Here is a 13,980-nt window from a genome sequence, read left to right on the forward strand (position 1 = left end):
TGGGAGATTGACATCATAGATGTGCAGCCGACAAATCTGCAAAAACTGCGTGATGCTATCATGTCACTATGGAGCAAAATCTCTGAGGAATGTTTCCAACACTTTGTTGTATCAGGAGGGCATACACTGGGGGGATCAGGAGGGCACACACTGGGGGGGATCAGGAGGGCACACACTGGGAGGGATCAGGAGGGCACACACTGGGGGGGGTTAGGAGGGCACACACTGGGGGGGATCAGGAGGGCACACACTGGGAGGGATCAGGAGGGCACACACTGGGAGGGATCAGGAGGGCACACACTGGGAGGGATCAGGAGGGCACACACTGGGGGGGTCAGGAGGGCACACACTGGGGGATCAGGAGGGGAGGGCACACACTGGGGGATCAGGAGGGCACACACTGGGGGGATCAGGAGGGCACACACTGGGGGGATCAGGAGGGCACACACTGGGGGGAGCAGGAGGGCACACACTGGGAGGGATCAGGAGGGCACACACTGGGGGGGCATCAGGAGGGCACACGCTGAGGGGGAATCAGGAGAGCACACACTGGGGGGGATCAGGAGGGCACACACTGGGGGGGATCAGGAGGGCACGCATTGGGGGGGATCAGGAGGGCACACACTGGGGGGATCAGGAGGGTACACACTGGGGGGGGATCAGGAGGGCACACGCTGGGGGGGTCAGGAGGACATACACTGGGGGGTTTAGGAGGGGAGGGCACACACTGGGGGGATCAGAAGGGCACACACTGGGGGGATCAGGAAGGCACACACTGGGGGATCAGGAGGGCACACACTAAGGGGAGCAGGAGGGCACACACGGAGGGATCAGGAGGGCACACACTGGGGGGAGGATCAGGAGGGCACACACTGAGGGGGAATCAGGAGAGCACACACTGGGGGGATCAGGAGGGCACACACTTGGGGGGATCAGGAGCGCATGCATTGGGGGGATCAGGAGGGCACACACTGGGGGGATCAGGAGGGTACACACTGGGGGGATCAGGAGGGCACACACTGGGGGGGTCAGGAGGGCACACACTAAGGGGGGATCAGGAGGGCACACACTGGGGGGGATCAGGAGGGTACACACTGGGGGGGATCAGGAGGGCACACACTGGGGGGGTCAGGAGGGCACACACTGGGGGGATCAGGAGGGGAGGGCACACACTGGGGGGATCAGGAGGGCACACACTGGGAGGGATCAGGAGGGCACACACGGGGGGGAGTCATGAGGGCACACACTGGGGGGATCAGGAAGGCACACACGGGGGGATTAGAAGGGAACACACTGGGGGGGGATCAGGAGGGCACACACTGGGGGGGATCAGGAGGGCACACACTGGGGGGATCAGGAGGGCACACATTGGGAGGGATCAGGAGGGCACACACAGGGGGGATCAGGAGGCACACAGCAGGGGGCAGTCACAATGCTTTAATGAGCCCAATTTCTCACTGTGCCACATGAAAAGATGCAATCCCATTTGTCAGCTAACAGCTCCTCTATACTAAGCTGCAGTAACTCAGCAGACTTAGCATAGAGGTGCCTGTAAACTAATCCACAATGTACTGCTAGCTGAGCTCACCTCCAGGAAGTTCACAGTCATTAGGCTCCCTGTGCTCATCTGCTCACGCCTCCCTCTTCCAGGCGGGCGCGCTCTTGGGGGTCAGGCACATCTCCATCCCTCCCACTCAAGCAGCAGCCTGCAGGAGAGAGGCTGGAAAACTGCTGGGGGGGTACAGGGGGCGGAGAGTGCAGTCCCGAGTGTGTGGGCAGTAATTCCTAATGCTGAGAATGGCTGTGAGATGTCCCGACCGTGGCTCTAAATTCTTGGGGTGCGCTCAGCCTCAGAGTCAGCAATATTTTCTCGGGAGAGCAATTGCCCTGTTGCCCCCCCCGGATCCTCCCCTGCCTTCCATTAGTACAGACCTCCCCAGGACAAACCCCCCTCCATTAGTACAGACCCCCCAGGACAAACCCCCCTCTATTAGTACAGACCCCCAGGACAAACCACCCCCCATTAGTACAAACCCCCAGGACAAACCCCCCTCCATTAGTACAGACCCCCCCAGGACAACCCCCCCTCCATTAGTACAGACCCCCCCAGGACAAACCCCCCTCCATTAGTACAGACCCCCCAGGACAATCTCCCCCTCCTCCATTAGTACAGACCCCCCAGGACAACCCCCTCCATTAGTACAGACCCCCCCAGGACAAACCCCCCCTCCATTAGTACAGACCCCCCAGGACAATGCCCCTCCTCCATTAGTACAGACCCCCAGGACAAAGCCCCCCTCCATTAGTACAGACCCCCCCAGGACAAACCACCCCGTCCATTAGTACAGACCCCCTTAGGACAGACCCCCCTCCATTAGTACAGACCCCCCAGGACAACCCCCCCTCCATTAGTACAGACCCCCCCAGGACAAACCACCCCCTCCATTAGTACAGACCCCCTTAGGACAGACCCCCCTCCATTAGTACAGACCCCCCAGGACAACCCCCCCTCCATTAGTACAGACCCCCAGGACAAACTGCCCCTCCTCCATTAGTACAGACCCCCCAGAACAAACTCCCCCCTCCATTAGTACAGACCCCCCAGGACAAACCCCCCCTCCATTAGTACAGACTGCCCCCAGGACAACCCCCCCTCCATTAGTACAGACCCCCCAGGACAAACCCCCCTCTCCATTAGTACAGACCCCCCCAGGACAAACCGCCCCCCTCTCCATTAGTACAGACCCCCCCAGGACAATCCCCCCTCCATTAGTACAGACCCCCTTAGGACAGATCCCCCTCTATTAGTAGAGACCCCCCCTCCATTAGTGTACATAAAAACACCCGGGTGGCAGCTAGTGAGGAGAGGACAGTGTGCAGCTGCGCTGTCCGGGTGGAGAACAGATGGAGACAGGCTTGGGCGGGAGTGAGAGACAAAGGAGGAGAACACGTCAGGCATGGAACCCCCCCCAGCGATGTCACTGCGTGGCTGGTCTCGCTCCACACAGAGACCAGCCGCTCCGATCTCCAGCGGCTGCTCTCCTTCTCTGATAGGAGGAGGGAGGGGGACGTGCTTGAGCCTCGAAAAATACAGCGGTGGCAGTGACCTGCGGAGGGAGCCACCTCTGGACACAGAGAGGAGGAGGAGGGAGGGGAGCACTTTGGCATTTCAGCGCCCCCACCTCTCTGATGCCTGGGTGCACTGCACCCCGTGCACCACGCCTGGGATCAGCCCTGAGTGTATGTGATTTTGACCAATAACCTTTGAACCCTGAATAGTACCCAAAATTCTGAATGATTCTTAAGACTTCAGATATGGACTGCTGTGGATCAGAGAGATATAACAGCATGTGGTCAGCATATAGCGAGACTCGTTCTTCCAACATACCGACCTGAATACCCTTCAACAGAGTCGACCTGCAAATGAGTTCCGCTAGAGAGAGAATTGCTAGGGCAAGCAACAAGGGTGAAAGAGGGCAGCCTTGTCTAGTGCCCCATTGTATAATGAATGAGGAAGAAATGTGGTTGATAACATGCCGGAGTTGCTTGGATCTGAATCCAAGTGATGAAATTATCACCAAATCCAAATACAGTGCCTTGAAAAAGTATTCACACCCCTTGAAATTTTCCACATTTTGTCATGTTACACCCAAAGACGTAAATGTATTTTATTGGGATTTTATGTGATAGACTAACACAAAGTGGCACATAATTGTGAAGTGGAAGGAAAATGATAAATGATACAAATAAATATGTGAAAAGTGGGGGGGGGGGCATTTTTATGGTGCCCCCCTGAGTCAATACTTTGTAGAACCCCCTTTCTCTACAATTACAGCTGCAAGTCTTTTTGGGGATGTCTCTACCAGCTTTGCACATCTAGAGAGTGACATTTTGCCCATTCTTCTTTGCAAATATCTCAAGCTCTGTCAGATTGGATGGAGAGTGTCTGTGAACAGCAATTTTCAAGTCTTGCCTGTTTTTTCTCCTCTTACTCTCTTCTCTCTTCATCTCTTTCTCTTCTCTCCTCCTCCCTCCTCTCTCTCTCTCTCTGTCTCCTCTCTCCTCTTTCATCTTTTTGGTCTCCTCCTTCCTCCTCTATTTCTCTTATTTCCTCAACTTTCTTCAGTCTCCTCTCTATTCCTCTCTCTCTGTCTCTTCTATCTCTGCCTTCCTCCTCTCTCTCTTCTCTCCTCTCTCTCACTCTTCTGTCTTTCTTACTTCCTGTCTTGCTCTTCTCTTCTCTCTTCTCCTTGCCCCATCTCTTCTGTCCTTCTTCCTCCTCACTCTCGTTTCTCTACTCCTTCTGGATTTTCCTTACTCTCTCTCCATTCTCTCTCTCTTATCTCCTCCTCCCTCCCTTCTCTCCTCCTCTCTTTCTCTTCACTACTCCTCCTCCTCCTCTCTCTCTTCTCTCCCCTTCATCTCTTCTCTCTTTATCTTTCCTCTCACTCTTTTGTCTCCTGAACTCTCTCTCTTTTATTTGCCATCATGTTTCTTCTTCCTTCACCCCTCCTCTTTCTCTTCTTTCCTCCTTCCTTCTCTCCCGCTCTTCTCTTTCCTCCTCCTTCCTCTCATTATCTATCCCCCCCCCTCTATCTCCTTTCCCTTCCTCCCACCTTTCTCTTCTCTGCTCCTCATTTCTCTCTCTTTCTTTTACATCCCCCTCCTTCCTTTTTTTCTCTTCTCCCCCCCCTCCTTCCTCTTATTCTCTTTTCTCTTCCTCCCTCCACTCTTTCCTTTCTCCTCCTCCCTCCTCTCTTTATTTTATCTTTTCCTTCCTCTTCTCTTTCTCTGCTCCTTCCTTCTCTTTCTCCCTTCACCTCCTTCGTCTGCTTTCCCTCCATTATTTAACTGTTTTCACTCCTGCTTCCTCCTCCCTCTTCTCTTTCTATTCTATCTTCCGCTCTCTATAGTCTCTCCTCCTCCCTTCTCTCTCTTGCCTCTCTCTCTCTCTCTCCTCCCCTCCCTCCTCTCCTTTTCTTCTCCCCTCCCTCTTCTCCTTTTCTTCTCTCCTCCCTCCTCTCCTTTTCTTCTCTCCTCCCTTCTCTTTCTCTTCTCCTCTCCCCCCAACTCCCTCTGTTCTTTTCTCATCCCTCCTGTCACTCTCTTCTCTCCTCCTTCATTATATCCCATCTCTCCTCTCATATTCTGTGATTCCATGTCCTCCTCTTTCTCCTCTCGTCTCTTCTGTTCTATCCTATCTCTCCCCCCATATTCGATGATGTAATTTCCTCCTTTCTCCCCTCTCCTCTTCTGTTCTATCCTATCTCTCCTCCCATATTTTGTGATGTCATTTCCTACTTCCTCAGTGTCATTTCCTGCCTTCTCTCCTACAAGACTCATGTTAATAAGGTGAGGATGGAAAGCTTACTTTTGGCCTTCAAATGCATAAAGCAGAACTACAACTATATTTATAATAAACATTGATCTCCTAGTTATAGATAAAATAAGTGTAAAAATATACATCTTCTCATCATTCCATTCAGCACATTATCTATGAATCACCTTCACACACATCCCCCTCATACAATATATGATCTCCATGGATGATGAGTATTTTGGTGAGTTCATCTATGTGATGAAGATTGGTTGCAGTGCTCATCTCCGCTCCGCCCAGGTCAGGCATAGAAGACTCAGGGAAGGATCCGTCACTATTACAATGATTGGAGTCAGAATAAGAAATGACGACCATGATCATCCTTCAATTCATACATAATGTGGAGTCTCCTCATATATGGGTGTGAAAAAAACAAACCAATACGGCGCTTGTGTATGTAAAAAAAATCAAATGTTAAAGTGAAACAAAAAGCTGCAGCAGTAAAATGTGAGATATAACACAACAAACCAATGGACAAAAGAAAAAAGTTGCGCTATTTGAATATAAACAAAAGTCCAATTTGATATAAATGATCCAAAATTGATCAGGAATGGGTGATAAAATTCATAATAGATGGTATCCAGGGATATCCTCCACCAAATTACATCACCAACGTTTAGTCAAGGTGTGCCCTTACCCGCATGGTGGACCCTCTAATTATGGAAGGTCAAATGCACTCATGATATGTCTGCTGGTAAGGCGACCAAAGGATAAATGGTCCAGGCAGTCCACGTCTCTCCAGCCATTTCTCCCAAACTAGGAATAAACCGTCATGGCAACCCGGCAGTACCCAAAAATAAAAACTAAGGGCCTCCGATAGTGTAAAACCTTAATGGTAATTATTGGTACATCAACAGAGGAACTCTGTAGTGCATAAGATAAAAATGCTGCAGTAAAATTTGTAGCTAAAAAGCTCACAAAGAAATTGCGGTGAAATAGGTTGGTGTCTCCTTGCCCGACCGGTTTTGTCACCATAGTTCTTCTTCTGCCCCGGGAAAAAGTCCTATCGTGACCAAACTGGTTGGGCAAGGAGACACCAACCTATTCCACCGCAATTTTTTACTCTTTGTGAGCTTTTTAGCTACAAATTTTGCTGCAGAATTTTTATCTTATGTACTTCAGCGTTCTTCTGTTGATGTGCCAATACATACCTTTAAGGTTTTACACTTTCGAAGGCCCTTTGTTTTATTTTTGGGTACTTCCGGGTTGCTATGACGGTTTATTCCTAGTGTGGGAGAAACGGCTGGAGAGACATGAACTGCATGGACCATTTATCCTTCGGACGCCATACCAGCAGACATATCATGAGTGCATTTGACCTTCCATAATTAGAGGGTCCACCATGCAGGTAAGGACACACCTTGACTAAACGCTGGTGAGGTCACTTGGTGGAGGATATCACTGGATACTATCTATTATGAATTTTATCACCCATTGCTGATCGATTTTGGATCATTTATATCACATTGGACTTTTGTTTATATTCAAATTGTGCAACTTTTTCTTTTGTTCATATATGGGTGTAAAGAAATCATCAGGAGGAGATACAATAGAAAACTGAATTATAGTTTCAATAAATGAATTGAGAATAAGAATAAGAAATTTGACCTCATATGGACAGAGAACACAACCCCACTCCATTCAGTCACAGTTCAGGCCTCGGAGTCCAACACTCATTAACAATTGCAGATCATCTACTGAACTCCATTTTTCACAAATCAAACTGATATAAATTGTTCCCAAACCCTAAAATGTATCTGAGAGGAAAGTGTGGGAGAAATCAAAAGTGCTCATTTTAAAGGCTTATATGCATGGTATTGTCATAAAAAGTGTTTGGGGACCCGGGTCCTGCCCCAGGGGACATGGATCAATGCAAAAAAAAGTTTCAAAAACGTTTTTTCGGGAGCAGTGATTTTAATAATGCTTAAAGTGAAACTATAAAAGTTAAATATTCCTTTAAATTTTGTACCTGGGGGGTGTCTATAGTATGCCTGTAAAGTGGCGCGTGTTTCCCGTGTTTAGAACAGTCCGAGAGCAAAATGACATTTCTAAAGAAAAAAAGTCATTCAAAAGTACTCGCGGCTTTATTGAATTGTCTGTCCCGGGAATGCAGATAAAAGAAGTCAGTGAAAAAGACGGCATGGGATCTCCCCAGTCCATTATCAGGCCCTTTGGGTCTGGTATGAATATTAAGGGGAACCCAAACCAAAAAAAAGCCGGGACCGACCCGCCTCCATGGGAGGCACCCGCCGTATGACGTGTCCTCTCAGGTGACAGTTCTTTTATAACAGAGAGCGGGGCCACATGGTGATGTTCCCGGGTGACCACACCCCCCTCTGACGCACGGGGACTTCCCTATAGCTTTCCCAGGGCGTCAAAGGGGGGCGGGGCCACCTGGTTATGTAAACGGGTTTAAAACTTTTTTTGCATTGATACATGTCCCCTGGGGCAGGACCCGGGTCCCCAAACACTTTTTATGACAATATCTTTCATATAATCCTTTAAAATGAGCACTTTTGATTATTCATGTTCATGTCCCATAGACTTTAAAGGTGTTCGCGTGTTCAAATGAATTTTTTGCCTGTTCGCATGTTCTGCTGCGTATCGAACCGGGGAGTGTTCAGCTCATCCCTAATAGCAACCAATCCTATTCCAGCTCTCATGTCTTGGATTGGTTGGACAATGAACTTGGAGATTCTGACCAATATGATGTAATCATTTCTGCTGGAGCGGAGTACCTGACCTATCTCCGGTATTACTCTCTCCGAAGATCATGGGAAATTACTTCAGCCCCATCATAGTAGAATGACTCCCTTCCAATATCTAGATTTCTTTGTATTGCAGCTTCTCTCCTGAAATAATAAAGACATCAGTAGACCTCCATCATTTCAGGTCATGTCCATCTGTGAGCTACAGAAGTCCCCGTGTAGGAGTGTCATCCTCCAGCCCCTCCCCCTATCAGCCTCTATACTGATCCCCATTGGTGGATGTGGGCGGGGCTTCTTCTGGCTCAGGTCATGCAGTGTGCAGTGGCGGGGCTCATCCTGAATATACACAGTAACCCTGGTGTCACGGGTCTTTAGGGTTCTAGAACTTCTCATATCATAGTGAGCACAACCCAATCTGAGGAAATGCTTCATCTCCATTTATTATAAAGAAATCACTTCCAATACAATACGATTCCTTACAATCACTTCTCATTACTAGACATGGTTGGGACATAAAAGATCTGAAAAATGATTGACATAACCGATCACATGTCTCCAGTGATAGAAATAGAACATGACCAATAGAAACATGAACATTCCTAATCGGGTCATCTGGTGAATATAACAGATGATAGATGTCTCTGGGGTTATCATAGGGGAAATCTGATGTGGATTGTCAGCTCTTCTGCCAAGCACAATCCAGACCCTGATCTGCAGATCTATTTCTGGATTCTTTTCTATGAAATAAAGGACTCCTTTAGACATGGACAATACTAGTTCTAGCAGCTCCTCAGTCCAGCCGTTCCCCTATAACACTAAATCCTCATCACTTCCTATCACTATATGATAAAAGAACATTTCTCAATATAAATGGAGACTTTAGGAAAAAACATTCAGAGAAAAAATCTAACAAAATCTTAGGAAAGCAACGAGGAGGAGACTGTCGGGGTGTCTTCTCTAATTTAAAGCTGAACTCTGGGCAGATAGAGACATTGATAGAAACAGGAAAATGAGGAATAAATACCCGTCACCGATTATTATTACCATGAAGGTGAACTGACTCTGTAAAACAAATCATAATAGAGAAAATATATTAAAATCAGCAACATTTCCTCTAAATCCCGGGACTGTCCCTGGAATCCAGGCACACCTGGAAGTTATCATTGTGTCAGTTAATGAATGACATTTATTATATTCAAAGGGCGCCTGTCATGAGAGAATCATGGGGACTGCCATTGATAAACTCTCCTTTTGAGAATGCTAGTTCCCTGGCTGTCATGCTGATGATTTGGCTTCAATACTGTGTCAGTCTGCGACCCTGAACAAGTATAAAGATATTGAATTCTGACTTTTACGATTCTTATTCCCAGCATGCTTGCTCCGGGTCAGAGACTTAAAGTGGTAACAAACCCAAAAACAAAAATGATATACAGTATATTGAAGCTTGCCAATCTTGGGCTTTTTTCCTTTATTTCCCCCTGGTGATCTTGCCAGTAACACACTTCCTGTCTTAGGGTGGCTCCTCTATCAATGGAGCCACCACATCCTTCAAGCATTCATTGGTTAATCAATGACCCAATCCCACCACCCATCCCTGTGATGTCACCAGACTTAGGGCAGGATTCTCCCATCTCCCCCCCCACATATCTTTATATAACCTTCAAATACATTAAACACAGCATGGAGGGGCTCAGTGAAGGTGGTGGTGAAGGTGTGGAGATGTCGGATCGGGTCACACAGATCATAAAAGGAGATCCGCCCGGCCTCATAATCCAGATATACCCTGACTCTGTTACTGGAGAGATTGGTGGGTAAGGGGATATCTTTACTGCCATGTATCACAAAATACCGATTATCAGACCTGTCCAATCCCCAGGATATGTTATTCTTTCCAATCTCTGACTTACGTCCTCTCCTCTCTATACTGGGGTAACACATCCCAACTATCCATTCATGTGATCCCCCGACATCCACTTCCCAGTAATGTCTCCCTGAGGAGAAACTCTGACTGCTCATCACCTGAGGACAATACTGAAATCTCTCTGGCACTTGTGGGCGCTTCTGGTTCCTATCTGACCTGAATACAGTTTTCCCATCATCTGATATATGTAGCTTATTATGAGCTGTTTTTACATCCAGTAATATGTCTGCAGGGTGACGCATTTCAACTCTCCAGCTCTCTGGCCCCCCAACATCCACATGGCGGTAATGTTGCCCTGAGGAGGAACTTTGACTGCTTATCACCTGAGGACAATACTGGAATCTCTCTGGTGTCTTTGGGTGATTCTGGTCTATATCTGATCTGGAAGTGGTTTTCCTCCCATCTGATATCTGTAGATTATTACTAGCTGCATTTACATCCAATAATATGTCTGCAGGGTAACACATTTCAACTCTCCAGCTCTCTGACCCCCCAACATCTATATCCTGGTAATGACTCCCTGAGGATGAACTCTGACTGCTCATCACCTGAGGATAATCCTGAAACCTCTCTGGTGTTTCTGGGTAATTCTGGTCTATATCTGACCTGGAAGCGGTTTTCCTGTTATCTGACATCTGTATATTGTTACTAGCTGTGTTTCCATCCAGTAATATGTCTGCAGCTCCCTGTATATAGAAGTGTACATTTACCCCTTTTATTATATCAGATAAACCTGTGTGTAAGACCCCCGCCACATCCAGACCCCCTCCATCATGGAGGAGTTTCTCATGTCTCTCTCTGTCCTCATTATCTCCATCCTCAGTATCACACAAGTCACCTGTGTCTGATTCCTGTAAGACAGTCAGTGGATCCGTCATGTTACACAGCTCCTCAATGTGACGTATCTTCCTGGACAGTTGCTCCTTCTTTATTTCCAGATCCCGGATGAAATTGAATGTGGAGGTGGAAACCCCTTCTGCCTGCCCAGAGATGTCCCTCAGGATTCTCTTCTCCAGTTCTTCCAGACGTCTCCTGAGATCTCTAAACAGGACAGTGACTCTCTCGGTGTCACCAGCTGCTTCTTCTTCTACTTTCCTCCTGTGTTCCTGCAGACTTTGGACTCTTTCCTCCATCTCCTCTGTCTTTGTCAGAAGTTTCTGCAGAACATTCCACAGTGTCTCCTTCTTCTTCTCAGAAGCCTCATCTAGTGACTCCATCTTATGTCCTGTGTGTCCTCCAATCAGACAGCAGGACACACAGATACAGGTCTCATCCTCAGTGCAGTAATACTCCAGGATCTTCTTATGGATGGAGCATTTCCTTCTCTCCATGGACAAGGTGGGGTCACATAATATGTGTTCTGGAGACTTTTTGTGGGCTTTCAGGTGTTTATCACACAGAGAAACCTCACAGTGTAGACAGGATCTAACAGCAGGTACAGGAGAGTCCATACAGTAAGTACAGAAGACTCTGGACTCCTGATTTGGTCGTGCTATGTTCCTCTTAGTTATGCTTCCCTGCAGTGCAGGACGATCTGGAAACTTCTTTCTGCATTCAAGACAGGAAAATCCTCCAGACCCCTCCTGTGTACCCAGCCCACGATCAATACAGTCCCGGCAGAGGTTGTGACCACATTTCAGGGTTACGGGATCTGTAGAAAAGTTCAGACAGATGGAACATTCCACCTCAGCTTTCACATCCATAGATGCCATCGCTGACGGCAGAAGAGAAATGAAACTGAAAGTCTCCGGAGCTAGAAATACAATTGAAATGGTTGCAGCTTGTTTGCACAGGGCGAGGCTGAGCTCAACTCTCAGGTGATTTGGTAATAAACCTTTCAATGTCAGATTAGGACAACCCCTGTGATTCTGTACTTTAACACTTATAAAAATAAATGTTTCCATTAATTTTTAACATGAACTTTATCAGCATTCATATTCACAGGTCCAATCAGGGGTTGTGGTGCAATATCTGGAGTTAGGGCACATCTGTCTTTCTTTCCTGGCAGCAAGCCTGTTATACGCCCAGAGATGAAGAGAAGATGGTGTTCATCATCCTCCTCCTCTGTCTCCCAGGAGTAGAATAGCTTGAAGTCATCAGTAGCTGCTAAAGCTCCCTGTTCTTCATCCTCATCCACAGATACGGGAGTCAGTTGAGTTAATGAAGGGCAGTATCTGTCACTTGCTGCAAGAGAATGCACAGCAATTCATTGTATCTGAAGTTGAGGAGGAGAACATGTTCCTGCAGTTGTGCTGAGGCTTACTGCCAAATTGGCTCAAGTATTGAGGAAGGGGATAGCATACCTCCCAACTTTCTGAGAATTCTGGGAATGAGGGAAACCTATTAGAAAAAAAAATGTAGGCATTGGACACGTCCCCCTTAAAGGAGAATTGTACAATAAAATGATTGGTTAAACCCACAATTGTTTTTTTTTACCACTACTATTCCTTTATATTGACTTTTGGAATTTACAAATGCAGAAATTTAGAAATTTGATGAAATGTTTAGCACTGGTAAACATTTTTTTATAGATAAATAGTGCAATTTATATACAACTATATAGATCAGACCCAAATGAGGAGGAAAGAGGGACAAAGGGACTTTGTTCCAAATGAGGGACGGTTCCTCGAAATCAGGGACAGTTGGAATCTATGGGGATAGTAATAGGTCAGATCTAGCCTGTCTGATGTGGGACTGCAAGACCCTCACACTCACAGCATGGTCACGTTCGCTTTACCGTTGTTTTAGTGGCAGTTTACCATCCCTTTAGCTAGTGGCCGAAGTAAGGGTTAAATGCGCCCAAAAAGCGCCACTGCCGAAGCGCTTTGTAGGCGCTTCAGCAGCAGTGCCCTGCTCTAAAGATGCTGCTTGCTGCTTGGGGTCAACAGGGTGGAGGACCTCTGCCGGCTCTGTATTGATCGTGGGCTGGGTACACAGGAGGGGTCTGGAGGATATTCCTGTCTTGAATGCAGAAAGAAGTTTCTGGATTGTCCTGCACTGCAGGGAAGCATAACTAAGAGGAACATAGCACGGCCAGATCAGGAGTATAGAGTCTTCTGTACTTACTGTATGGACTCTCCTGTACCTGCTGTTAGATCCTGTGTACATTGTGAGGTTTCTCTGTGTGATAAACACCTGAAAGAGAAGGGTCGAAACGACTTTTTTTTGGACTTCTGTGTTCCGGGGGGAGTGGTCTAAGCATGGCAGAGTGAGAGCGATGGAGACCGGAACTTAGCGGCATCACAGTGCACCCTCCAGCAGACCGGCAGTAACTCCCCAGCCCCACACAGTACATGCCTAGGCGGGGTAAGAGCTTAGGAGTGCTGTACATGCCAAAACACTCGTACATCACCCGATACCTGACGGTGAAGAGGGATCTGGAACGACCAGGGGACGCCAGCGCTAGCATGGCTCTGACACAGGAGCCGTTGTCGGAGGTATCATCACAGGCTCCAGCTGTCTCACTGCTACAGAGGGGTGGATCGTCTACACCGACGGGAGTAGTAGAAGCAGAGCCCTCATTAGCCACTCACACAGCTATCAACGGAGAGGCACAGGTATGCTTGCACTCTGCACATAATACACAGACACAGGAGCAGGGGATAGAGCCAGACATTAGACAGCTTATTCAGGCTCTCCCTACTAAAGATGACATCCAAAAACTCCTGATCAGTATAACGGGGACACTAAGAGAGGAGATGGAGGAGGTACGTGCCAATGTAGTGGCGGTAGATCACAGAGTGGATAATCTTGAAAAGCTGCAAAGTATGTCAGACACACGGTTAGAGATTATTGATGAAAAATTACAAAAGCAACACCAGCGATTGGTTATGCTACAACTACAGTCGGAGGAGTCAGAAAATAGGAGTAGGAGGAATCATATTTGGATTAAGGGGGTCCCGGAGGATATTGAGGGACCCGCTTTAAGAGATATAGTGATGGCCATTTTAAGTGTTGAAGAACCCCCTGAATAC

At 47.7% G+C, this 13,980-nt stretch overlaps 1 protein-coding gene across 1 annotated transcript; it reads right to left on the reverse strand.

Moving 5' to 3' along the window:
* Positions 1-7,966: 7,966 nt before the first annotated feature.
* Positions 7,967-11,730, reverse strand: LOC141134945 (E3 ubiquitin/ISG15 ligase TRIM25-like). The gene has a single exon (XM_073624378.1). It carries the CDS (start codon positions 11,716-11,718, stop codon positions 9,697-9,699), a length of 2,022 nt encoding a protein of 673 aa, XP_073480479.1. The 5' UTR covers positions 11,719-11,730; the 3' UTR covers positions 7,967-9,696.
* Positions 11,731-13,980: the final 2,250 nt, after the last annotated feature.

This window comes from Aquarana catesbeiana, linkage group LG03 (assembly GCF_042186555.1).
Source record: "Aquarana catesbeiana isolate 2022-GZ linkage group LG03, ASM4218655v1, whole genome shotgun sequence".
Lineage (NCBI taxonomy): Eukaryota > Metazoa > Chordata > Amphibia > Anura > Ranidae > Aquarana > Aquarana catesbeiana.